The following is a 24066-nucleotide window of genomic DNA, read 5'->3' as shown; positions in this document are numbered from 1 at the left end:
CTGATATCAGAACCAGGAAGAGAGAAAAATGGTTGTAGCCACCAGCTGCAGGAGAGATGAGGCCCAGGAAGGAGAGGGTTCAAGTCTCCTCTCCTGTGTGCTCCTTTTACGCCTCTCACCCCTTGCTTTCAGGAGTGCCAACTAGGCCCTGCAACTGTGGGTGCCCGGGGCCGTGGGTGCATGGCCCTGGCACTGAAATTTGTGGATACCTGGCCCCTTCATGGGGAATTTTTATGGGTGCTTGGGCAACCAAGACCCCAGGGAATTGGCTCCTATGCTTGCTTTAGATATGAATGGGGTAGATATGTGAGTGGGCTTGGGGAAGTTATTGAATAGCTTCTCTGTATGGAACACCATAAGGTCTTGGTCGTTGTTATGTTGCATAAACCTGAAAAAACATCCTCCTTTCTCATGCGCTGTGTGGAAAGAGAACGAGACATTGCCATTTCTCGTGCACTTTGTGGTTACTCTGTCTGCTAACCAGAAGAAGGCAGTCTTTGCAATTTCTTTACATTTCTCCCCAGTCTGTAATCATCCACTAGGTGAAGCTGTTTATCTTTGGCAGATAAATTGTTTCAGCGTCTTCAGCTGTTCCTTCCTTTGTTAGGATGAAACAGAGAAGTCCCCCCCCCCCTTAATAACCTTAACTGCTCCCACCCTTCTTTTCTTCTGCCTGTGCACTGCAGCTGAGCTTAAAACGTAAAACACAATCTAAATTTTTTATTCCAATTGATAGTCATGTGCTGCATTTGCCACATATTGTGGATAGTTCTATATTTAAAATAGCTGCTGCTGTTCTTGTCCACCAACTCGATATAACCATCTGCTGAATTATTCATCTGCCTGTATTCCAAGCCTTCAGAATTTGTGACTCACCAAGCAAAATTCATCATCATCAGCCATTCATTGTGTTCTTCCAGCTGCCTGATGCCCCCATCCCTCCCTCCATAGTTCCTACATTCCCAGGCAGCATAAACAGGAGATGTGCTGAGCTGGTGTTGGAACTATCACCCATGTCCGATGGACTGAGTTCAGCTTAGGGCTCAACCATGTCTTTGTTTGCCCTACTGCTTTCCCCTGGGAAAACCCGCGGTTTAGCGCTGAATCGGAACAAACGGAAATTGGGTTTTCTGCCGATTGCCGTTTGTGCTAAAGAGTGGGTTTTCTGACGGGAAGCAGTGGGGCAAGGCAGAACCACTCGGACTTCTGCCTAGAGAGCACAAGAGAGGCAGGGAATGGGTCAGATTTGTGCTTTCTAGGCACTAGTCAAGCGGAAATGTGGATGAGCCCACTCTGCAAGGAATTCACAGCCTGTGCTCGTTTCCTTTTGCAGCCCACGAGCAGGAAACTTCCTTATTCTGTCTGCCGGTACCCCAGTTTTTCAAATTACTGGTGCTCTCAATTCAAATACCTGCTCCTTGGGTTATGAGAAAGGGATTGATGGGCATGCTAAACAAAGCCCTGATACAAGTTTTTGTAAACAGACACAGCTTTGAGATGTGGCAGTTTTGCAGGGAGACAGAGTGGAGTTTGTGGATGTTGAGGACGTGTGGAATCCTTTCTTCAACAGCTTTTCCCCCACCTGCAACTTTCACCATTGCATATCTTTTCCCTTCGCACAGAGCACTAGTTGTATGTTTACCATTGCAAACAGGGTTGGCTGATTTAATTAATGGACAAAGCTTAAAATATAGAAAATAATATATTTTTAGTTGTTTGTAGAAAAAGCAACGTTCATAATTCCAGAATTGAATGAATTACAGAGATTTAGAAAGGGGTAAAAGGTAAAAGGTAAAGGTAAAGGACCCCGGGATGGTTAAGTCCAGTCAAAGGTGACTTTGGGGTTGGGGCGCCCATCTCGCTTTCAGACCGAGGGAGCTGGTGTTTGTCCGTAGATAGCTTTCCGGGTCATGTGGCCAGCATGACTAAACCGCTTCTGGTGCAACGGGACACTGTGACAGAAACCAGAGTGCACGGAAACGCTGTTTACCTTCCCTCCGCAGCGGTACCTATTTATCTACTTGCACTGGTGTGCTTTTGAACTGCTAGGTTGAAAGGGGATAAAATATTAGGCAGGAACATTTAATTGATTCATCAGACCCATCTTTTTTTAAAAAAAGCAACAATGTTTACTTACCTAAAAAGGTAGCCCAATTAATTGGGAGCAGAATCAATAATTTTAATAGAAATAAAAATTAAAGATGGCACTCATAAGCCTTCAGTTTATTATCTTTAAAATGGATGGCAAATAATAGTTTTTTTTTAAAGTATGTACAGCACAGTATAAATGGTCGTGTAACACATGCCTGAAGGACTAACTTGCCCTGCTTGTTCCTCTGAACATCAGAGCCTTTGCCCTGGATTTCCCAGCCAGCTGAAATGCAGTGTTGGTCTGTGAGGACCAGGGCCACCTTGGTTGTGGCACCAATATAAGGAACACCCTTGTTCTGTTTTTTGTTCTGTTACTTTTTTGGTTTTTATCATTGCTGTTGATATTGCCGTGCATTTGATTTTGCAAGTTGCTCAGCTTTCTTTGTGAAGAAGACCAGGTTATGATTTTTTTAAAAATATATATATACAAATTTAACGCATGAATAGTACCATTGTAATAAGAACAACACGTGGTTTGTTTTTTAGATCCACCATCTCCGGAAGTAGACTTCATATCAGTACAAGATTCTGCACCATTATTCAGCCTGAGGAAGGCAGAAGACAAAAATGGACCAATAAGGTCTCTGGATTTTTGCTACACATTTAAGATACTCCCCAAACACATAATACTTACACTTCAAACTTGATTTGCTTAGATTATTTTTTTTCCTTTCACATTTCATTACAATTCAAAGGATTTAATTTCCTCCATATCTGGATTTACTTTCTATCACATATAGCTAACTGCTTTTTGACCCAGAGATGCAATAATCAACAAAAACACAGAATCTTGTGCCATGTATGCAAGATTTATACCCCTTACATTCTTCTTTATTTAATCTAGACAACCCCCCTCAGTTCCATAGCTGTAGTCCACAATAGATTTTGATCTCCATTTCATCATAAGTAAGTACTCATTCCGTGGGTTCATTAGTACAGTGGTGCCTCGGGTTACAAACGCTTCAGGTTACAGACTCCGCTAATCCAGAAGTAGTACCTTGGATTAAGAACTTTACCTCAGGATGAGAACAGAAATCGTGTGGCGGAGGCAGCGGGAGGCCTCATTAGCTAAAGTGGTACCTTAGCTTAAGAACAGTTTCAGGTTAAGAACGAACCTCCAGAACGAATTAAGTTCTTAACCCGAGGTACCACTGTATGGGGAAAATATAATAAGGGATACCTAATTTGCATTAGGGCTGGACATTGAAGATGAAGAGGCAAGCTTGATTTACGTGGCCTCCATGGAAGCAGGGAAACCTCATGGTTGCGTTACCCAAGACTGCTAGAATAGGGGCCAGCCTATTTTTCAAAGGGAGGGGATGGGTTTAGCTTTCTTCACCCAAATGGAAGAGTACTGTCTTCCCTGTAAATGAGAAGCTACCATATACTCGTCTGGATTAAGGCACTGGCTGTAGCATCACCTGTCCCTAATGGTGGTTGCCTCTGTGTTCAATGGAGAGAGATGCTTAACAATAGATGGAAACATAGCTGTCAACCTTCCCTTTTTTGGCTGGAAATACCCTTATTCCAGCACCGTTTCCCGCTGCTTCCCGCTGCTATCCCGGATTGTTAGATATCCCGTAGACTGTCCCCAGGACAGGTGAGGCTGCTGATCCCTTATTTTCGAGGCTGCTGATCCCTTATTTTCAAATCTGAAAGTTGACAGCTATGGATGGAATGGATCTCTCTACATGGAATGCAAAGAGACACACTACATTCTATTGAGATCCCTGCAGTATATGCCCCTCTTTCCCAGTTTCCCAGCATTGGTAAAGTAAGCAATAAAGTCCCCCAGTTAACTTGCTCTTTTGTAAATCCAGTGCTCTGAATAGTGTGGTTTAGCCTAGCGTTACTGAAGAAAGCATAACAATTTAGGATTATAGGGTTTTTTAAAAAATAAAATAAAATACAGTACAACAAGCCATTCAGTGATGGCCTGTGATTGAGAGCTTTTAAACAAAGCAGCACGTTGAAGAAAATCAATGCAGAAATCAAAAGGCAATTGTGTATAAATCACTTCTGACACTCCTTGATGCTCTTCCATCTCTTTCCAGTTCATACCAAGTGATTGTCATTCCCTGGAGCCTACAGTGCAACTTTGATTGTTACTCCTTGACTAGACTAGACTATTTCAGCAAAGGCACTGACTCAGAAGGCTATGTGGCAGCAGAAATCCCGGCCAAGGTCGTTGCTGAGAACATGCTGGTCTTTGCCCTCGGAGACAGACTTTACTATGGGGATTTTTACAATGCTCCCCTGAAACAAGGAAAAGATTATTGTGTTATACTGAGGACAATCAGTAAATGGAATGGGGTAAGGACGCAGGCCAAAATTCTTCCTGAATAAGAATGATGCATTTATTGATTTGATTTTATACCCTACCTTTCAACAGATTACCGTGACGACTTACAAAAAGTTAATAAATTAAAACAAAAACATGAACTTTGCAATCAATGCCGGGTTTACGTATAAGCTAAACAAGCTATAGCTCAGGGCCCCACTCTCTTGGGGCCCCCCAAAAAAATTAAAGAAAAAAACACCTGGATGTACATTTCCAAAATAGAAGATAAAAAACAAATAAAATAAAACCTACACACAGCAACAGTGTTTTTGTTTTGTGCAGGCTCCTATGGTGTAAATAATGGGCCCAGCCTGCTAGCCTGCTACCTAAAATATCACTATCACTATTAATATCCTTCTTCTTAATTGTATATTTCACTATTAATATACTTCTTAATTGTATTTCAGTTCAACATTTACTTTGATAAAATATATATTTTGTCAATGTGCAAATTGCTTTAGATACCTATTAGTTCCATAAACTGCCATGTAGCATATATTCAACACAAAAAACAGTGACAATTTGTTGTTGACCAAAGACAGCTGGACATATAAAGGGCCCCATTACCTTCAGTAGCTTAGGGCCTCATCACACCTAAATCCAGCCCTGGTTGCAATCCTATACATGTGTTTTCAGCAGTAAGTTTTATTGAGTTGGGGATGTCAGAAGCTGCCTTAGATGGAGTCAAATCATTGGTCCACCCAGCTCCTCATTGTCTACAGGATAGACCGGGTACATTCTCATCCCTACCTGGAGATGCTGGGGATTTAACCTGAGACCCTCTGCATGCAAAGGAGATGCTCTGCTACTGAGCTACAGAAGTCAGTCCCACCCATGAGGCCAGGTGAGGCGACTGCCTCAGACAGCAGGATCCACCCGGGCAGCAAGTTCTGATGTCAATCTATCTCCCCTCCCTTGTTCCTGGTGTAGACCTTTCCTCACCCCGTCTTCCTTGCCAGGGAGGGGGGCAACATTTGGGGGTCCGTCTCAGGTGACAAAATGTCTTGGGCTGGCCCCAATTCCCATTGAACTGAAAAGCTGTAGATCAGTGGTGAAGCATCTGCTTTCGGATGCAGCCTAAAAGACTACAGTCACACCTTGGTTCTGAAACAGAATGAGTCCCGGGAGTCCATTCAACTCCTGGAACCATTTGGAAACCAAGGCCCGGCTTCCAATTGGCTGCAGGAGCATCCTACATCCAATCAGAAGCTGCAGAAGCAGCACCGGATGTTTCATCTTCCAAAAATCGTTCGGAAACCAGAACACTCACTTCCAGGTTTCGATCATTCGGGGGCCAATTTGTTCAGGAGCCAAGGTGTTTGAGATCCAAGGTGCGACTGTACATTGTAAATGCAGTTAGCGGAACTAAAAAACAGACACCAGGAGGCATAAAAGACTTTGTTCAGAAGGTTAAGGAACTTGGGAAAATAATAATAATGATGATAATTACCTCGTGCCAAAATAACACCCGCAAGGATCCATGTAATAATAATAATAATAATAAATTTTTATTTATACCCCGCCCTCCCCAGCCAAGGCCGGGCTCAGAGCGGCTTACAAGCAATAATAAAAACAAGATGAGTGATTACAACTTAAAAACAAAAATAAAATACAACATTAAAATAATGGAACATTAAAATATTAAAATGGAGCCTCATTGTAGGAGAAGGAAAAGAAAAAAGAAAAAGGGGGCGGAGGGAATCAAATTGGCTCCAATCCAAAGGCCAGGCGGAACAACTCTGTCTTACAGGCCCTGCGGAAAGAGATCAGATCCTGCAGGGCCCTGGTCTCATGAGACAGAGCGTTCCACCAAGTTGGGGCCAGTGCTGAAAAGGCCCTGGCTCTGGTTGAAGCCAATCTAACTTCCTTAGGGCCTGGGACCACTAGGGTGTTGTTATTTATGGACCTTGAGGCTCTCCGTGGGGCATACCAGGCGAGGCGGTCCCGTAGGTACGAGGGTCCTAGGCCGTGAAGGGCTTTAAAGGTCAAAAGCAGCACCTTAAATCTGACCCTGTACTCCACCGGGAGCCAGTGCAGCTTGAAAAGCACTGGATGAATATGCTCCCATGGTAGAGACCCTGTGAGGAGCCTCGCTGCAGCATTCTGTACCCGCTGGAGTTTCTGGGACAGCTTCAAGGGCAGCCCCGCGTAGAGCGAGTTACAGTAGTCAAGCCTGGAGATGACTGTTGCATGGATCACTGTGGCCAGGTCGGGGCGGGAAAGGTAAGGGACCAACTGCTTGATGCGGCGAAGGTGGAAAAATGTCGCCTTGGCTGTTGCTGTGACTTGCGCCTCCATGGAAAGGGAGGCGTCAAGGATTACACCCAAACTCTTAACGGAAGGCAATGGCACTAATTGGGCCCCCGCAAGAGAAGGGAGTTGGTCCCTCATCCCCATGCTATCCCGACCTAGCCATAGGACCTCTGTCTTCGAAGGATTTAGTTTCAATCGGCTCCCACGAAACCATCCAGCCACAGCTTCCAAGCATCTGGTCAGTGTGTAAGGGGCCGAGTTGGTGTGGCCATCCATCAGTAGATAGAGCTGAGTGTCATCAGCATATTGATGACAGCCCAGCCCAAAGCTCCGGATAATCTGGGCAAGAGGGCGCATAAAGATGTTAAAAAGCATTGGGGAGAGAATTGCGCCCTGCGGCACTCCACACACCAAGGAGTGGCGTGACGACATTTCCCTCCCTAGTGCCACCCTCTGTCCCCGACCAGAGATAAAAGAGCACAACCAGTTACGGGCTATGCCCTGTATCCCCACGTCTGCAAGGCGATGGTCCAGAAGATCATGATCGACCATGTCAAAGGCTGCTGACAAATCTAAAAGGATCAGCAGTCCTGACCCGCCTCGATCCAGTTGTCTACGAATATCATCTGTTAGGGCAACCAGAGCCGTCTCCGTCCCAAAACCAGGACGGAAACCGGACTGAAATGGATCTAATGCCGATGTTTCCTCCAGAAACCTACCAAGCTGTTCAGCAACCGCTCTCTCAATTACCTTACCCAGGTATGGAAGATTTGAAACTGGGCGGTAATTGGATAGGTCTAAGGGATCTAATGAAGTTTTCTTTAAGAGTGGACGCACCACTGCTTCCTTCAGTTCCCCTGGGAATGTCCCCGTGTCAAGGGACAAATTGATAATTTCAACCAGGGGGGTCCGCGCAACATCTGGACACTCCCTAATCAGCCAAGACGGGCACGGATCAAGGAGGCAGGTGGTGGGCCTACCAACTTGGAGGTATCTATCTACATCAGTAGGGAGTATCCGATCGAAATGGTCCAACACTGGACCTGAAGTCAGTCGAGGGGCCTCCAGTTCAGTCACTGTGTCTAAATTGGCAGGGAGGTCACGGCGGAGCAACAGGACTTTCTCCGCAAAAAAGATCGCGAATGTCTCACAGCTGTGGGTCGAATTTGTGCTTAAATTTAGAGAGCACTTTGCAGTTGGGCTATAACTGTGGAATTGCCCTTTGTGTACATGTAGAGATAAGCAAACCTTCAGGCATCCTAATCCCAAACTGATGGGTTTTATATGGAAAAGTTGGTATTTTATAACATGATATTAAACATTGCATATAAACATTGTATTAAATAACATTAAAGTTTTTTATTATTTAACATTATAACTTCTATACCCTAGTTGTCCAAAACAAGTTCAAGATTTCCAACAGAACTCCCCCAGTGTTTTGATGTAATAGGGCCTAGCTGCTTCAGTACCATAAAACTTCTAATCTATCATTTTTTAAAAAAAGGTATCCAAGTGCACTATATCCCCTGTGTGAAAATAGAACTTTTATTTATTGAAATGTCTGGTTTTCCAAATTCTTCTCAAGTCACTCACCCTTTTCAAATGAAGAAAGCTTAAGTAGTGCTTTCAGAAATCCTCGTCACATGAATAGACATATCCTTTTATATGTTAAAATAGGATTAAAAATAGAAACTTAAAGAAAAAATGATCCCGTGAGGCACATGTACCAAATCTTATTAACAGTGGAATTAAAGTTGTGCATTTTTAGTGAACAATAGTTGGTTATTGTGTGGCATATTCTTCCAAATTGTTTCATTCCAAGATGCTGTTTTCTTTAAAGCTTTGTGCTCACTTCCGACTGTGGACAGGAAATTGAAGCTTTGTATCAGGACAGGTTTTTTTTTCTTTAGTCAGCCCAAAGTATAATTCCTCCAGGCTAAGCCATTTGTTTTGCAGGCCATTCTGTGCGATAAAATATTTTCCTCAAATCACATCAATTTGGGTTTTTCCTTCCGACCAGGTAGGAAGTAATTACAGGTAGGAGTTAGAAGAGAGACTGAGGTTGGTGGACAGGGCCCCATTCATCCTTATGGACCAGTCTTCACTGCTTCCAACAGCAGTGAATTTTTAGACAAATAGTCTAAATCAGGGCCAGATTTAGGTGTGATGAGGCCCTAAACTACTGAAGGTAATGGGGCCCTTTATATGTCCAGGTGTCCTTTGTCGACAACAAATTGTCGCTTTTTTGTGTTGAATATATGCTATACAGTGGTACCTCTGGTTGCGAACGGGATCCGTTCTGGAGGCCCATTCGCAACATGAAAAGCCCTCAACCTGAAGCGCTGTATCTGCGATTTAGTACTTCTGCGCATGCGTGAGTGGCGAAACCCAGAAGTAACCCTTTCCGGTACTTCTTGGTCGCCATGGGACGCAACCTGAAAAAACGTAACATGAAGCAAATGTAACATGAGGTATGACTGTATGATAATTTATGGACATAATAGGTATCTAAAGCCATTTGCACATAACAAAATATGTATTTTTCAAAGTGATTGTTGAACTGAAATACAGTTAAGAAGTATAGTAACAGTGAAATACAATTAAGAAGAAGTATATTTTGGGGGTTGGGGCCAAGAGAGTGGGGCCCTAAGCTATAGCTTGTTTAGCTTATACGTAAATCTGGCACTGGTCTAAATGAAACAGCAGAACAGTGAGTGCTATTAAGCAGAACAAAAATGTTGGCAAACACCAGCGCTCTTGGCAATTAGAAACTTGCTTTGCTCATTTATGCGTTGTCATAAGCTTCAATCACTCCCCTTCCAAACATTATTAGCCAGTGTAAGAAACTTGCTCAATTGTTATTTTTGTTTCTCGTAGAAACTTCATTTATCTTAATACCCTTTTGCTTTTCACCACTGGCTTCTTTTAAAGAAAAGATATTAGCTAAGCACTAGTAATCCCTTCTGTGACTGCTATCCTTTCCCATTGAACTAAATGAGTAAGCTCACAAAGGATTGCATCTAAAACATGTTGTTGTTGTTTAGTTGTTTAGTCTTGTCCGACTCTTTGTGACCCCATGGACCAGAGCATGTCAGGCACTCCTGTCTTCCACTGCCTCCTGCAGTTTGGTCAGACTCATGTTTGTAGCTTTGAGAACACTGTCCAACCATCTCGTCCTCTGTCGTCCCCTTCTCCTTGTGCCCTCCATCTTTCCCATCATCAGGGTCTTTTCCAGGGAGTCTTCTCTTCTCATGAGGTGGCCAAAGTATTGGAGCCTCAGCTTCACGATCTGTCCTTCCAGTGAGCACTCAGGGCTGATTTCCTTAAGAATGGAGAGGTTGGATCTTCTTGCAGTCCATGGGACTCTCAAGAGTCTCCTCCAGCACCATAATTCAAAAGCATCAATTCTTTGGCCATCAGCCTTCTTTATGGCCCAACAGGACAATAACTTCAGTATAAAACTTCTGTGGATTAGAGCAGCCTAACTAGGTCCATCATGAACCCAGATGAATAAAGATATCTCAGGTTGCTGGCGATGGAAGCGCCACAGCGAGGCCGCTGTGGGGATGGGAGCTCCACTGCCAAGAACAGCCCACCCAACCTCCCCACAGATCTCAAAACCTAGGCTGAAATAATAGTACACAGTGGATACTTGCCATGGCCCTGGATTCACCGAACAATGTAACTAGTTCCAGAAGTCCAAAAGAGATTTTGAATGTGGTTTCTGAGCAGCCCCATTCTCAATGATGCATAGCAAACTTCATTTGAAGCCAAAGGGTGTTTCAAAAGTCACTTATGCTTCAGCATAGGGAAAAGGAATAAAAGGAAAGCCCCACAAAGTATGTCCAAACCCTAGGTTGCAGCTAATGGACCTTAGGCATTATACCTAATGATAAATGCCATTAATGGATACAATACATCATACTCAAACCTCTGAAAGAAGTAGGCTGTATTCTAGCCCGTTGATGTCAATGTAGCTAGCAAGCAGTCATTGATGGTGTGCTGGGTTGCAGCCAGAGATGGACATCACAGTAATGCAAGGGTGGCAAACCTGAAACCCTAATTCCCACCTTGTTCTTGAACTGTATTAATTTGGACTGCAGGCACAGTTCACGTGACAGAATTTTCCTCCATACAATAAATAAATAAAATTCTCTGGTAGGTTATGAAGCAAGGCTAGAACACTCTCCTTGACATGCCAGCATTCTGTGTTCAAGAATTTTAATTTTCTGTATGGAGGAATATTTAGTGCTCCCTCTCCCCACTCTGCAATCTAATATAATGCAGTTCACATACACATTACAGAAAGGCTTGACCTTGTGCCTATGTTAGGAAGTTTTTGGCAAATATCTTTTTTATTCTACCAGCCTTTTTGATACATTTGGTTCAGTGCATTTTAGACCCCTTGCTGGGTTTTATTGATTCTTGCGATGGTTTTATGCTGTGTTCTTTTTGTTTTGATATTTAATTGTATGTATCGATTTTGTTTGTATTCAGTTTATTGGTGAGGGTTCCCCCCCCCCAAAAAAAATGTCCAGAAGACCTGGCAATTTGGTGATATATAAATGCCAAAATAAATAATTATATCTGTGTGAGCTTTCAGCCTTTGTCCCTTAGGAAAGCAATAATGCAGGTTGTGTTATTTTCCTCCCTCAGGTGAAAAAGCAATCCTGTGTAGTCTGGGCTCAAATTAAAGGTAAGTTTTCTGTTGACTGAGGAACCAACAACTAACTTCCAGTTGCTCCTGTTATGAAAATAGCAATTCATGTGGCCGTTGTTTAACGAATTTATATTGTTACAAAAGTCGGATGCCTTCCCCCTCCCTCTGCCGAGCGTTGGCAAGAGCCCATGGGGTCCCAGGCACCCACACAGCGTCTCTACTCCTTTGCAGAATTGAAGACGCAGCAGAGACAGTCGTGGCTTTCATAAATATGGTTTATTCACGCATTTACACCTTCAGTCTGCATGGAGGGAGTCCAGATCTTACAGCATGGCCAACTCCAGTGCAGGCAACCTTCAGCCTGCCTGTCCAAGATGGATCTCAGCTCTTCTTCCTCTTTCTTCCCAGAAACCCTTTTCCTGTCCCCTCAAACCTTGGTAACATCTCACTCCCCAATGGCCCATCAACACCTTTTGTCATGTTAATAGATTTGACCTTCACTCAGTTATCCAGGCTGTTTTGCATAAGCCAGCCCAGGAATTCACTGAATTCCCTATCTGGCACTGTTCTGTATTTTAACCCCTATTCCAATTAATCCAAACCCTAGCATTTTTTAATTTCTAGGGTTCCTGGGGGTTCCCCCTCTTAAACCTATAACAATATGTCACGCTATCATACTTCAGAACTAAAGAGGTGAAGGTCTAGAGCAGATGGGTGAATGTGACAAAACTCTCAAAATGTAGAGAAAGGAAGTCCACTCACTCACTCACTCACTCACTCTGCTGGGTGCTATTGCAGGCTGGCATTCCCCTGCACACTGGGATGGGATGTGGGAACTCCCAGGGACTGTCTCTGGACCTTAGCAATCAGCTGGTCACCACTGCATGCAGTTAACAAGATCTACCTTTGCTTGAATTCATCTGCCTTGCTCAGCGTCCTGGGGATTCCTATAAGCCCCAGGATAAATGGGGAAGTTTGGGGATCACCACATTACTGTAAAGGAAGAGTGAGACAAGAAAGCCATGGGTAAGAAGTACAACTGCTTTTGAGAAAGACAATTCCATGTAGTTCGTGTCATTTCTTCAGTTGGGTGCTGGCTACTGTCTGGTTGATGTCTGGGGAGAAAAAAGCAGGAAACCCAGCATTTGAGCTTTGTTACAGTATGTAAACTTCAGTCCCTTCTGACAATGAATCACAAGACTGAACTGCGTCATTTGGTGGGGGCCTACTTGAATTTTAATTTACTTTTCTTTCAGATTTATCATCCCCGCCACAGCGTCTGACTATTGTTTTATTGGGGTCAGTTGCTGCTCTCTGCTCCATCCTGTTACTGTTGCTCTCTGTGGCATGGTATGTGGTGCTAAGAATTCACTTTGGTAACTTTCTTCTTGTCTGCTAGACTTAACTGTGTACAAAAGAATGGATAACACAGTAAATTTCTTGGAAGCTAAGAGGGAGACAGATGTAGAATTCTGAAGGACAGTTACAGGAGACCTTTGCCTACAATGTGAACCCACTTTGAAACTTTTGTTACAGACATACATATGAGGGAGCTGAATGCTCCTCCAGCAAGTTGCCTCCCATTCCACAACATTGTTGTCTCCCCCAACCCCAAATTACGTTTTGGATGATCTGTGTCCTTTAAAAGAAAAAAGCAGCACTGCACATGCACACAAAACTGATACCTTTCACCTTCATCTTGCAAAACTAATTTGGGAACTAGGGAACTGCGACAGGCAGTGAGGTTCCTAGTGATGTCACTGACACTATTCATAAGGCTCTTAGCACCATCAGGTCAAAAAGACTCAGAGTGGCATTCAGTTAAACAATTGCGCAAGCAGAAGTACTTCCGTTTGCACAACAGGACTTCCCCATATGTGCCCTGCGTTGTCTCCAGATCTGCTCTAGAGGGTTGGTGGAACAAATTAAGGAGGGCATGGGAAAAGGAGAGGGAGGAACCTCCCACTGCACAATGAGAAATCCTTGCACTGATGGAACATGCACCTTAGAACTGTGTTGAAAATCTCACGCTGGAAAATCTGCGGAGCCTTTCAGTGACAACCAAAATGTGGCAAAGCTGTGGTCCTTTGGATTTACAGCAGCGGCGTAGCGTGAGTTGTCAGCACCCGGGGCAACGCAAGTAATTTGCGCCCCCTAACCCGGGGCAAGGCAAGTAATTTGCGCCCCCCAACCCCTAACCTGCGAGTTGCCGCTGGCGCTGCCGCGCAAACAACGCTGCTTGCCCGGAGGAGGATGGAGGCAGAAGCAGCCGCCGCCTGTGGCTGGGCCGAGGGGATGGCGGCGGCGGCAGGGTGCAGAGGCTGCCCGTGCCCGGCCAGGCGTCGGTGGCGGCGTCGGCGCTGCTGCAGCGGCTGCTCCTCCTGCGAGCAGTGAGCGGAGCGCAGCCACAGCGACGGCGGGGGGCGCGCGCGCTAGGGCGCAAGGCTGGCAGTGGCGGCGGGGAGCCCGGCGGAGGAAGGAACTTGTCCCTTCCCTCTGGACTCGCGCCCCCCCAGATGTTGCGCCCGGTGCGGTCGGCACCCCTGGCACCCCCCACACTACGCCACTGATTTACAGCTCCCTCCATCCCTGACCATTGGCTGGAACTGATGGGAGTTGGAGTCCAACCACATCTAGAGGACAACATGGGCAACACTATCAGACCACCCCTGTCTCTATTACTGAGCCAGTTGTTTTGATCAAGGGAGAGAAACAGTAATTGTTTCATGCTTAAAACGTATTTCAAGGCTAAAAAAATATGGACAAGTTCAGACATAATGTGGAACCACAATTTCCTGTTATGCGAATAATCCTCAGGTTCATACCTTTCTTCTTTTTCTCTTCTTGTTTGGCCACAAGGAGGATATCAAAAGCTTCTGCTTTTAAATAAATCATTTCCCCTTTATTTTGTCCACACAAAAGGAAGTTTAAATTGTGCTTTCTTAGTACAAGCCAGAACAAGCCGGAACCATGATCTGCTCCTGTTTTGTTTTAACAATCTACAGTTTAAACAAACCACAGTTCCTGGGTTTCAGACATAATGGAGAACTGTGGTTTGCTTTAGGGCTTATTCACACTTAGCTTTTGCCCCGCTCTTACCAGGCACAGGTCCATGTGCCCAACAGCATTGTATTATTATTTTTTGCTGTGGCGCTTTCTCCATGAAAACCTGTTCTTTAGTGCTCAATCAAAGCAACCATCAGTTTGGGAAAGCTCCAGATCTAAAAAAGGATGCTCAGACACAGAGCTTCAAAGTGCGGACTGTGCCTGGGAAAAGTTAGTGTGGATAAGCCCGAAAATAAGTGGATGCTTCAGATACCATCCTCATGGCCGCTCAAAAGGAGGCAGGGTAAGGAGGAAGTGTGCAATCCTGATTCTTGCTCAAGCTCTTTTACATAATCCATAGTTTCTTATTACGTCTGAACAGACCCTCTTTCTTCAGGTAACTCCATTTAATATAAAGTGGTACCTCGGGTTACAAACGCTTCAGGTTACAGACTCCACTAACCCAGAAATAGTGCTTCAGGTTAAGAATTTTGCTTCAGGATGAGAACAGAAATTGTGCTCTGGCGGCACGGCAGCAGCAGGAGGCCCCATTAGCTAATGTGGTGCTTCAGGTTAAGAACAGTTTCAGGTTAAGTACGGACCTCCGGAATGAATTAAGTACTTAACCCGAGGTACCACTGTATAAGATCCCCTTTGCCACTTAGCTCTGCCTGTTTGGTAATTTTAAATACGTTTTCAACCAAGAGGTGTGTTTGTAGACACTTTATTTCTGTTCTCCTGTTTCATGTCTCAGCCGAGAGGCAAATGGCCTGCTTATTTTTGCTTAGGAACTGGGAAGATCTAGTCAATTCAATCTGCATGTTTGGCATTCAGAATTGCACGAGAGATATTTGGAGAGAGAGGGAATAGCGAACAAGGAGGGTTTTGCTTTGGGGGTGGGGAGTTAATTAGATTCTCATGATTCAAATCCCAAAGCAAAGTTTTCCCCCAATAGTGCCTTTGTGCTCGTAATTGGTAGTTGACCAGGAAAGCACTGATACCTGTTCCCTCCTGACTCTGGAGTGTATGATAAATCTAATGTAATTTTAAAACTCCCAACTGAGTTTTTGTTTAGAATGATAACTATCTGGAGTGGGTATTTATTTATTTATTTTACTGCAGAAGGCATTTAACGATAAAGATGATAGCAGATTAAGATAGGATTGTGCCTTTATTAGAAACGCAGGAAATTGACTTGATGTGTTGAACGTGGGGGGACTGCTAGGGAGCCAGTTGTGGGGAGGGGGAAATTGGAAAGCTTTGCAACTTTGCCTTCTGCTCAAGGGCACTATTCAGCAATATAATTTATACCCAGTTTTGCAGGACAATGTGTACCTTTTTATCATGGAGTCTTGGCTAAACAAACCCTGGCCAATTGCAGGGTTGGGTAATTATGTGCTGGATAAATTCCAGATACTGTATATTCTGGGATGTGGCCAACTGTGAATCAGATTCTTCTCTATGCAGATTTTGTAGCTCAGTGCACAGAGTATTTAAACTTTAACTGTTGTTGTTTTTCCTCCCCCCGTCAACTCCTTTTCGTGGTTTCTTATCTGTACAATGCAGCACGACACAGCACATATCTCCATCTTCACTGCCCAGAAAAGCATTTTCCAACGATACTGGACATTTATCAATCACTGTCGATATTGCCAGGAAGAACATCGCATCGTCGTCTTCTCCCATGCTTCAGACTGTCTCTCTTCTCTAATGTGTGCATCCACTAATAACCTGTAAAGAGAGAATCATGTTTTTAAAATGGCAGTCCCTGTCTTGGGTGCTTGGAACAAGCAAATCCACCCACAGAATGTCAGCTACTGTTTCCACATTAGGAAGCCAAGGGATATTTTCTGTTTTGATTCCTCATTTCCTTTTCATTTCTGAACTGTGTTGGGGGGAAAGTTCTTCTGTATACCGACATCTTCACTTGAAATCCTTAGCAAGTGTGGCAACTTACCCTCAGCCTCTGTTTGAGGCTGTTTTTTGGGGGCTGGGGAGGTAAACAAAGGGAAAATTGCTTTTACATGCCCCAGTAAAAAGTATATATGAATAAGGAAATACTGTCTCATGTTTCAGCTGAGCTGGTCTGTTGCATCAGGCTGCAGTCACAAAGCACTGAGCCATCTAAGTCTGAGGCTGTTTTTGATAATAAAACATTCTTCTGTACTTTAGATACTGCTACATGCTTTTGATCACACTGCTGTCACTGGAAGCTTCTTCAAGGCAAAATGTTTCCAAAGCTACACTGTTCACTTGGGAATTAAAAGAAGAATAGCTTTTATTTTTCACCTTGTTGTCTTTTTTCGCTTTAAAACTTGCTTTGGTTTCAGTATTTCTTGAGGTGAAGCTATATATTACACCCAAGTATATAGAACTGTAGCCTTACAGTTTTCGTCATACTGTTTGTAGAAAAGTACAAGTAAAGCATTGTTAACTGTTGTCTTTTGTGTTCTAAAACCTATTTTTAGTTGAAATTTATATGAAAGGTCATAAACAAACAAACAAATAATGTGTTCTTAAATTAAGAAAATAAGGGACGCGGGTGGCGCTGTGGGTGAAACCTCAGTGCCTAGGACTTGCCGATCGTATGGTCGGCGGTTCGAATCCTCACGGCGGGGTGAGCTCCTGTCTTTCGGTCTCAGCTCCTCCCCACCTAGCAGTTTGAAAGCACCTCTAAGTGCTTTATAGCGGGAAGGTAAACGGCGTTTCCGTGTGCTGCGCTGGTGCTGGCTCGCCAGAGCAGCTTCGTCACGCTGGCCACATGACCCGGAAGTGTCTCCAGACAGTGCGGGCCCCCGGCCTCTTAAGTGAGATGGGCGCACAACCCTAGAGTCGGACACGATTGGCCCGTACGGGCAGGGGTTCCTTTACCTTTACCTTTAAATTAAGAAAATAATAATTTGAAATGCCACTTTGGGTGGGAGAAATTAAGAAGGAAGAATCGGCAAGAGAGGGATCGCTTAACCCAGGGGTGGAAATCCTATGACCCTTCAAGTATTGCTGGAATCCAACCACTTTGATATTTTTTTAATAACACAACTGATTACAAATATTTTTCAATTAATAAACATTTGTAGAGTCACGGGTTCCACACTCCAGGTTTAACCCTTTATCTACCAGCCATTGCCCTGCTCCAAATTTCAAGCATACATTTGCAAGCAGACCTTCATGGTGCTGAAACTTGGAGCAGCATTCATTTCTATGCAAGTGAGAGGGACTGAGCTTTCAGATGCCCCATCTCTCCTATGTCCTTTCTCCTCCACCACCGCCAACCCCCACCACCACTTTGAATGCTGCAGGTTGTAGTACAGCGTTGTGCCTAAGCTGGCATATTAGAGATGCTCTGCCAAGCATCCGATTGCCACCCTACTTGCACTGGGAAAAGTTCCTTATGAAGGGCTCAGGACTGTTGATGCCAGAATACCAACAGTGGCCACTTCACCCATGCACAAGGCAGAGCTGGATGCCAGGGCCAGAGTGCGGACATCTCCAGAACGATGTGCTGCTGGTTCTGGAGAACACAAATACATTTGTCTGCAGTTCTTCAGCCAGAAAGCCCTATGTAAGGACCTAGTTGTATGTTAGGCTGCTGCTGCTTCCTGTCTCTTCCCACTTGTCCCTTGCAGTTGTGTTACCTCCCTGTGTCTGAGTGGGAATCATTTCTCAGAATCAAGGCCAGCCACATGGAAATAGCTACGTCCATCTATCAAGCTTGTGGCATAATGAAACAGTGCCATGGCAGTCTTAACTGCCCTCAGTTTCTCCTGCTTGTCTCTAGCACAGATCCAGAAGTTAATGTGCTCAAAATCCTTGTAACATATGCAGTGGGTTGTCACATGGGAGCTGAGGACTGTGTTGACACTCTATTGTGGTTTTCACTCTATTAATGCTGCAGATACAAACCCTTCTTCTACAGCGTGAAAAGAAATCTCAACAAACTCTGTTCCAGTTAAGTTCCTGGCTGTTGTCCATCCAGCCGTTTTCTCTTACGTTGCAGTCTAGTGGTTTGTTTGATTCAGAAGGAAGCTTTCTTGAGGACACCCTTAACTGTAGCACATGACAAGTCAGAGAAAAGTCAGGCGGGCATCCTTTTGATGTGGGAAATACCCAAAAATTGTTGGAGAAGGAGGTGAGCAATGACATGAGGCTTAGTGGGGATGCGGGTTGGGGCCTGGTTGGAGTCATGGGTCATGCCCAAACCCAAATATCTCTGCCACAAACATGCTGTGGGTTGTCCTGCTTTTGTTGCACTGTTTCAGAAGTGCCCCTCCAGGCAACACTAATGTGGCAACACTGAGGAAGCGTCACAGAACAACTAGTAAGTGAACAACTAATAGAACAACTAATAACTAATAAGGGTTTTCCAGTATAAATCCACCACTCACGCACTATTATTGTGTCAGTGGCATGTTGCAGTGTCCACCTGAGGAAAAGCCAAACCATCTAGAGGGGCCTGTTGTTTAAGCTGGCAGTTAAGAATAAATATGGCATTCTTTTTACCTCTGTGTTAAATAGCTTGCATATATTTTATACGCTCTGTTTCGTTTCTCTTTGTTACTGTTAGGACAGAGCACTGGAACAAGCTAGAAATAAAAAGTTGGGATATCAGCCAGAAGTTTGGAGAAGGGGTGGGGTGGGGGAGATGGCTGTTTTGCCTTCCAGTGATACATGTCTTCTCTGAAGAAAGCCTCACTGAGCTCCACTGAACTTACTCCTAGGGAAGTGTGCGTCCTATAGGATTACAGGCCTGGTTATATGCCTGAGCTGAGAAAGATGGCATTTCTCCTCATCACCACTAGTAATGTGATTTGAGCTTTTCAATTTTAGGGTTTGAATATGATCTTGTCTGTTCTGGCAAAGAGGTGTGTGTATCCTTAAGAGTTTTGTGGGGTTTTTTAAAGAAGTCATATGACCTTGTGGTTTTAAGAAGGGTTTTCAAGCTTCATCAGAATACCTCTGATGACAATGGGAGTGTCTCAAATCTTTGCACAGAAGAGTCTCAGACTTCAGCTTAAGAAATCCTTAAGGATGCCACCCTGGCCACAACAGTCCTTGGCAGTTTGTTCCAGGAGCTACTTCAAGTTGAACCTGTTTTGAGTTATTATGTTTTGTAACACAAATGTTGGGGCATTTGTCTCTGTTCAACAATTACTGAAAATCTGTTTAAAGATAAACAGATTCAGTTAAATTCAGAGGCTTCCACAGATGATGGAATCCACAGTTTTTCGCTGGATTATTTTTCAGGATTAGGGGTAACTACTGCAAAACTGGAATTTAAAAGTAATTTGTGAAATGTATACAAATCTGTTTCTTTTGGACAGTGCCAAAGAGGCATGCTATTGTGACAGAAGTTAGCTGGTTATTTCTTTATTCAGTAAACAGCTTGTTAAGAATATTGAATGGGCAGTTGATATCCTTTTATGGGCTTGTTAAGTGATGCATAGCTCCTAGATATAGAGGTATTTCTTATGTGTTTTGAATGGAAGATCCATCAGAATTACGGGAAGGTGATTCACCGCCATACCAGCTCGATGGAGGGGGCAGGAGTGTGTGTGTGTATAGCGACACACAGAGAAGCAAACTGAGATGTGAGTTAGCTAGGCGCTATGGATTAAACCACAGAGCCTAGGACTTGCCGATCAGAAGGTTGGCGGTTTGAATCCCCGCAACAGGGTGAGCTCCCATTGCTCGGTCCCTGCTCCTGCTCACCTAGCAGTTCGAAAGCACGTCAAAGTGCAAGTAGATAAATGGGTACTGCTCTGGCGGGAAGGTAAACGGCGTTTCCGTGCGCTGCTCTGGTTCGCCAGAAGCAGCTTAGTCATGCTGGCCACATGACCCGGAAGCTGTACGCCGGCTCCCTCGGCCAATAAAGGAGATGAGCCCCACAACCCCAGAGTCGGTCATGACTGGACCTAATGGTCAGGGGTCCCTTTACCTTTTTAGAAGCAACATGGGACAAGACTAAGCATTGGAATATGGAGGGCTATTCTAGCAATGCATTGCTCAGAGGGTCACCATCAACACTGGACATCTGGGGGCAGCCCAAACACCCTATGGGGCCCACAGCTGATGAAACTCCCCCCCTTTTAAAATAATAATAATAATCCTGATATAATTATCTGAGCCATGCCATGTGGCTGGGTCTATCTGCCATTTAAATTTCCCACAATACCCAGGATGTAGCATCATTCCAGAGCATTGTATGAAACTGAAATAATGGCTAGACCCAGAGTGCGGATTCTGGTCGCAAGACAACTGCAAACCATAGGTTATGAACTGATTTGTGTAGAGCAGGGTTTCCCAAACTAGGGTCCCCAGCTGTTTATGGACTACAACTCCCATCATCCCTGGCTGGCAGGACCAGCAGTCAGGAATGATGGGGATTGCAGTCCCCCCATTACTGGCTTCCAGCCTGATCTAAGGTGGGTTGCAAGTTGCAACAGCAATGATAGCACCATAGAAATACAAGAAGGAAAGAAGGAAAGAAGGAAAGAAGGAAGGAAAGAAAGAAAGAAAGAAAGAAAGAAAGAAAGAAAGAAAGAAAGAAAGAAAGAGGAAGGAAGGAAGGAAGGAAGGAAGGAAGGAAGGAAGGAAGGAAGGAAGGAAGGAAGGAAGTCTCTTTGGGTTGAAAGAGGTCTGAAGAGGTCAAAGACTAGTGAGTTAGAGTTACCTGCAAATGTGAGTTCTCCAATCTCCGCAATTCATTTGTAGTCTCTGACACTTTAAGGCATCATATATACTTTTAAGGTTGCTTTGAGTTCTTTGCAAAATAGCTGTTTGGCATTATATATGCATTTATTGGTTACTTTTTGTTAAGTAATATTCATTAAGTAATAATGGAGAGGAGGAGAACCATGTACCCCGTTTTGAGGTCCTCAGAAGAGAAACAAAGAAACTGACACACAGTGTAGCCATTAAAAGATATAAAACCATAAAATGATCCCAACGGTATAAAACGCCGGGACTGCATGATTGCTAAAGCATACCTGCTTCATATCAGACTTCCAGCATAGCTCAATAATAAAGATCCCCTACCTATTATTTATTTTAACACCACACACTCACAAGAGCCAAGGTAATAACAGCTCAAATTACTCCACTGTGAATTGCAACAAGGACTTTCTCTTACAGTATAGGCCTCAAGGAAACACGATCTGAAAGAGAAGGGGTGTCGATTGGACAGAGCCTCTGTTGCTACTCCTTGGGAGAAGGGGGTGAAAGAACGCTTTGAGTCAGTCATTGACTGAATCAGCAGTGCCAAAGTCATTTGCCCTTTGTCCTTTGCTAAGAGATGGATAACCTTTTCCAGCATTGCCCCATTGTAACCCCTATGGGGGCTACAGGCTGCCAGAGGGCAGGGCACAAAAGTGGGTGTAGCCAAAAGGGATGGGAGGAGGAATCTGCCTTGCTCACCTGGACTGATCCTGGTAAGTGGGATCAACGAACTACATTACTTCAGAAGCCCACCCACCCACCCACAAGTGCTAGCTACTCAGGCTGTGGGAGGATGAACACACCATATCAGATGTTTTAAAGAGAAAAAGTTGGGAGGGGAAGGAAGCAGCATGCAACCATTGGACTGCCTCGTTGATTTGAGCTGTGGTGAAGTAAAAGATAAATCTTTTGAGCATGAACTCAGTTGGGTTGGAGAAATAACCAATGGAAAAGAGGGAGGTGTCCCAAAAGAAATTAAGGAAGAAGCAGAGAAATATGCTAAGGAATCTCTGGAAGAAGAAGATGAATCAGATGATGAAAATATATTACCGGTACTTTAAAACAAGGGTTTTGATCTATACTGCAGACCTGTGCATGCGTTTTCCATGATGTATGTGCTGGAAGACTATTTTGAGTGACCAACTCACACTAAAAAACACCAAAACTCCAATTGATGTTATTTTTTAAAAAGTGTGTTGCTAGGCTGATTTTTAAGGTACCCAATGGTATGGACACAGGGCTCACCCAGACTTCCTTTCGTGTCACATTTATAGGCACAGGTCTGTGTTTTTAAGCTCCTGTGGCTTTCTCCAGAACACCCTCCCCCTGCTCTCTAACACTGTGTTGGAACAAACAGCAATTCATGTTTTCTGTGGAATTGTTTTCAGTGGTAAAAAGATTTTGGCAGGGAAAGCATCAGGGCAAAAAAAAAAAAAGGTATTCAGACATGAACTGGGAATGCATGGATCTATGCCTACAAAGCATGGGCAAAAGGTAAGTTTGCATGAACCCCTTGTTCCCCTCTGACAACTGGGAACAAAATAGGCTCTAATGGACCCCTGTACATGTTACACATGTGCAAACCAGCCCACACACAAATATGACTTAGACATTTAACCAAAGGAGTTAATTAGAATTGTTAATAGCTGAAGGCGACCAGGTTAACGGAGAGCCTGGACTGAAATGGAATGCTAGCTTTATTTGCCTCCCCCTTTCTCCTTGCCCGGGACACGGGTGGCGCTGTGGGTTAAACCACAGAGCCTAGGGCTTGCCAATCAGAAGGTTGGCGGTTCGAATCCCCACAACGGGGTGAGCTCCTGTTGCTCGGTCCCTGCTCCTGCCAACCTAGCAGTTCAAAAGCACGTCAAAGTGCAAGTAGATAAATAGGTACCGCTCCGGCGGGAAGGTAAACGGCATTTCCGTGCGCTGCTCTGGTTCACCAGAAGCAGCTTAGTCATGCTGGCCACATGACCCGGAAGCTGTACGCCGGCTCCCTTGGCCAATAAAGCGAGATGAGCGCCGCAACCCCAGAGTCGTCCACGACTGGACCTAATGGTCAGGGGTCCCTTTACCTTCTCCTTGCCCAGTTGGTGTTTATACAGCTAATACCACAAAGACAGCTTCTGGGAACAAAAACATTTTCACCTTTCTTGAGAGGCACCTTCAAGAAAATGACTTGTGGGTCATGGAAGGATTTCCAAAGAATCGCCATTCCGTTCTGAAAATCCACGCAAAGCGTTCCGTGCTTCAATCACGCCCTCACCTTAATTGTCTCCTTGCCCAAGCTAAGGAACCCTGCCCTTTTCAGTCTTGAATTGTAGTCTCTTTTCAAGGACCTGGTGGTTGGTATTGTTCTCTTCCCTTATCTCTAAAAATGGATTTTTTTATGACGTTAGCCGCTCTGAGCCCAGCCTCAGCTGGGGAGGGTGGGATACAAATAAAAAATCATCATCATCATTATTAAAAGATTTATTCTCTTGTGAGATGAAATGACAAGAACTGCATTAAGTGCACACAGAGGACCCCGTGTGTCTCTCGACATGACGATATTTCTCTCTTACTACTTTCTATCCTGTCACCAATTATCTCTTAATATTCTATTACGAAATCTGGGACATTGTTTGCTATACTTGAACCAATGAAAAGCAGAAGGCCGGCCGGAGCCGTGATCTCTCCTTGTTCTGTTCTGACACATGCTTTGAGCCACAGGGGACGTGCCAGGATGCTACAGATTCATCGGTCCAACGCTGAGTTAAGGGAATGAGGTCACTGCTGTCTTTATCTCTGTACTGGGTGCAGACATCACTGCCTTTATGTTTTGTTTTGCCAGCAAGGACGCTTGGACAGTCTTCTGATGTATGCCCCAGCAGCTGTGCTTTCGTTCTCCATGAGAGCATTGCCA

General features: G+C 44.4%; 1 protein-coding gene across 1 annotated transcript in view; it reads left to right on the top strand.

Moving 5' to 3' along the window:
* SUSD1 (sushi domain containing 1) overlaps positions 1–16736 on the top strand; it is a gene marked incomplete at its 5' end in the record, with an annotated part of 42204 nt that extends 25468 nt beyond the window's left edge. The window contains 5 exons of the mRNA XM_081176342.1: positions 2638–2731; positions 4206–4464; positions 11402–11441; positions 12662–12755; positions 16017–16736. Coding sequence (XP_081032468.1) covers positions 2638–2731; positions 4206–4464; positions 11402–11441; positions 12662–12755; positions 16017–16161 — 632 coding nt within the window. The 3' untranslated portion in view covers positions 16162–16736. The remainder of the gene's footprint in view (positions 1–2637; positions 2732–4205; positions 4465–11401; positions 11442–12661; positions 12756–16016) is intronic.
* Positions 16737–24066: the final 7330 nt, after the last annotated feature.

This window comes from Podarcis bocagei, assembly GCF_964188305.1.
Source record: "Podarcis bocagei genome assembly, chromosome: 17".
NCBI classification, from domain to species: domain Eukaryota; kingdom Metazoa; phylum Chordata; class Lepidosauria; order Squamata; family Lacertidae; genus Podarcis; species Podarcis bocagei.
This window is presented reverse-complemented; position numbering and strand designations above follow the sequence as displayed.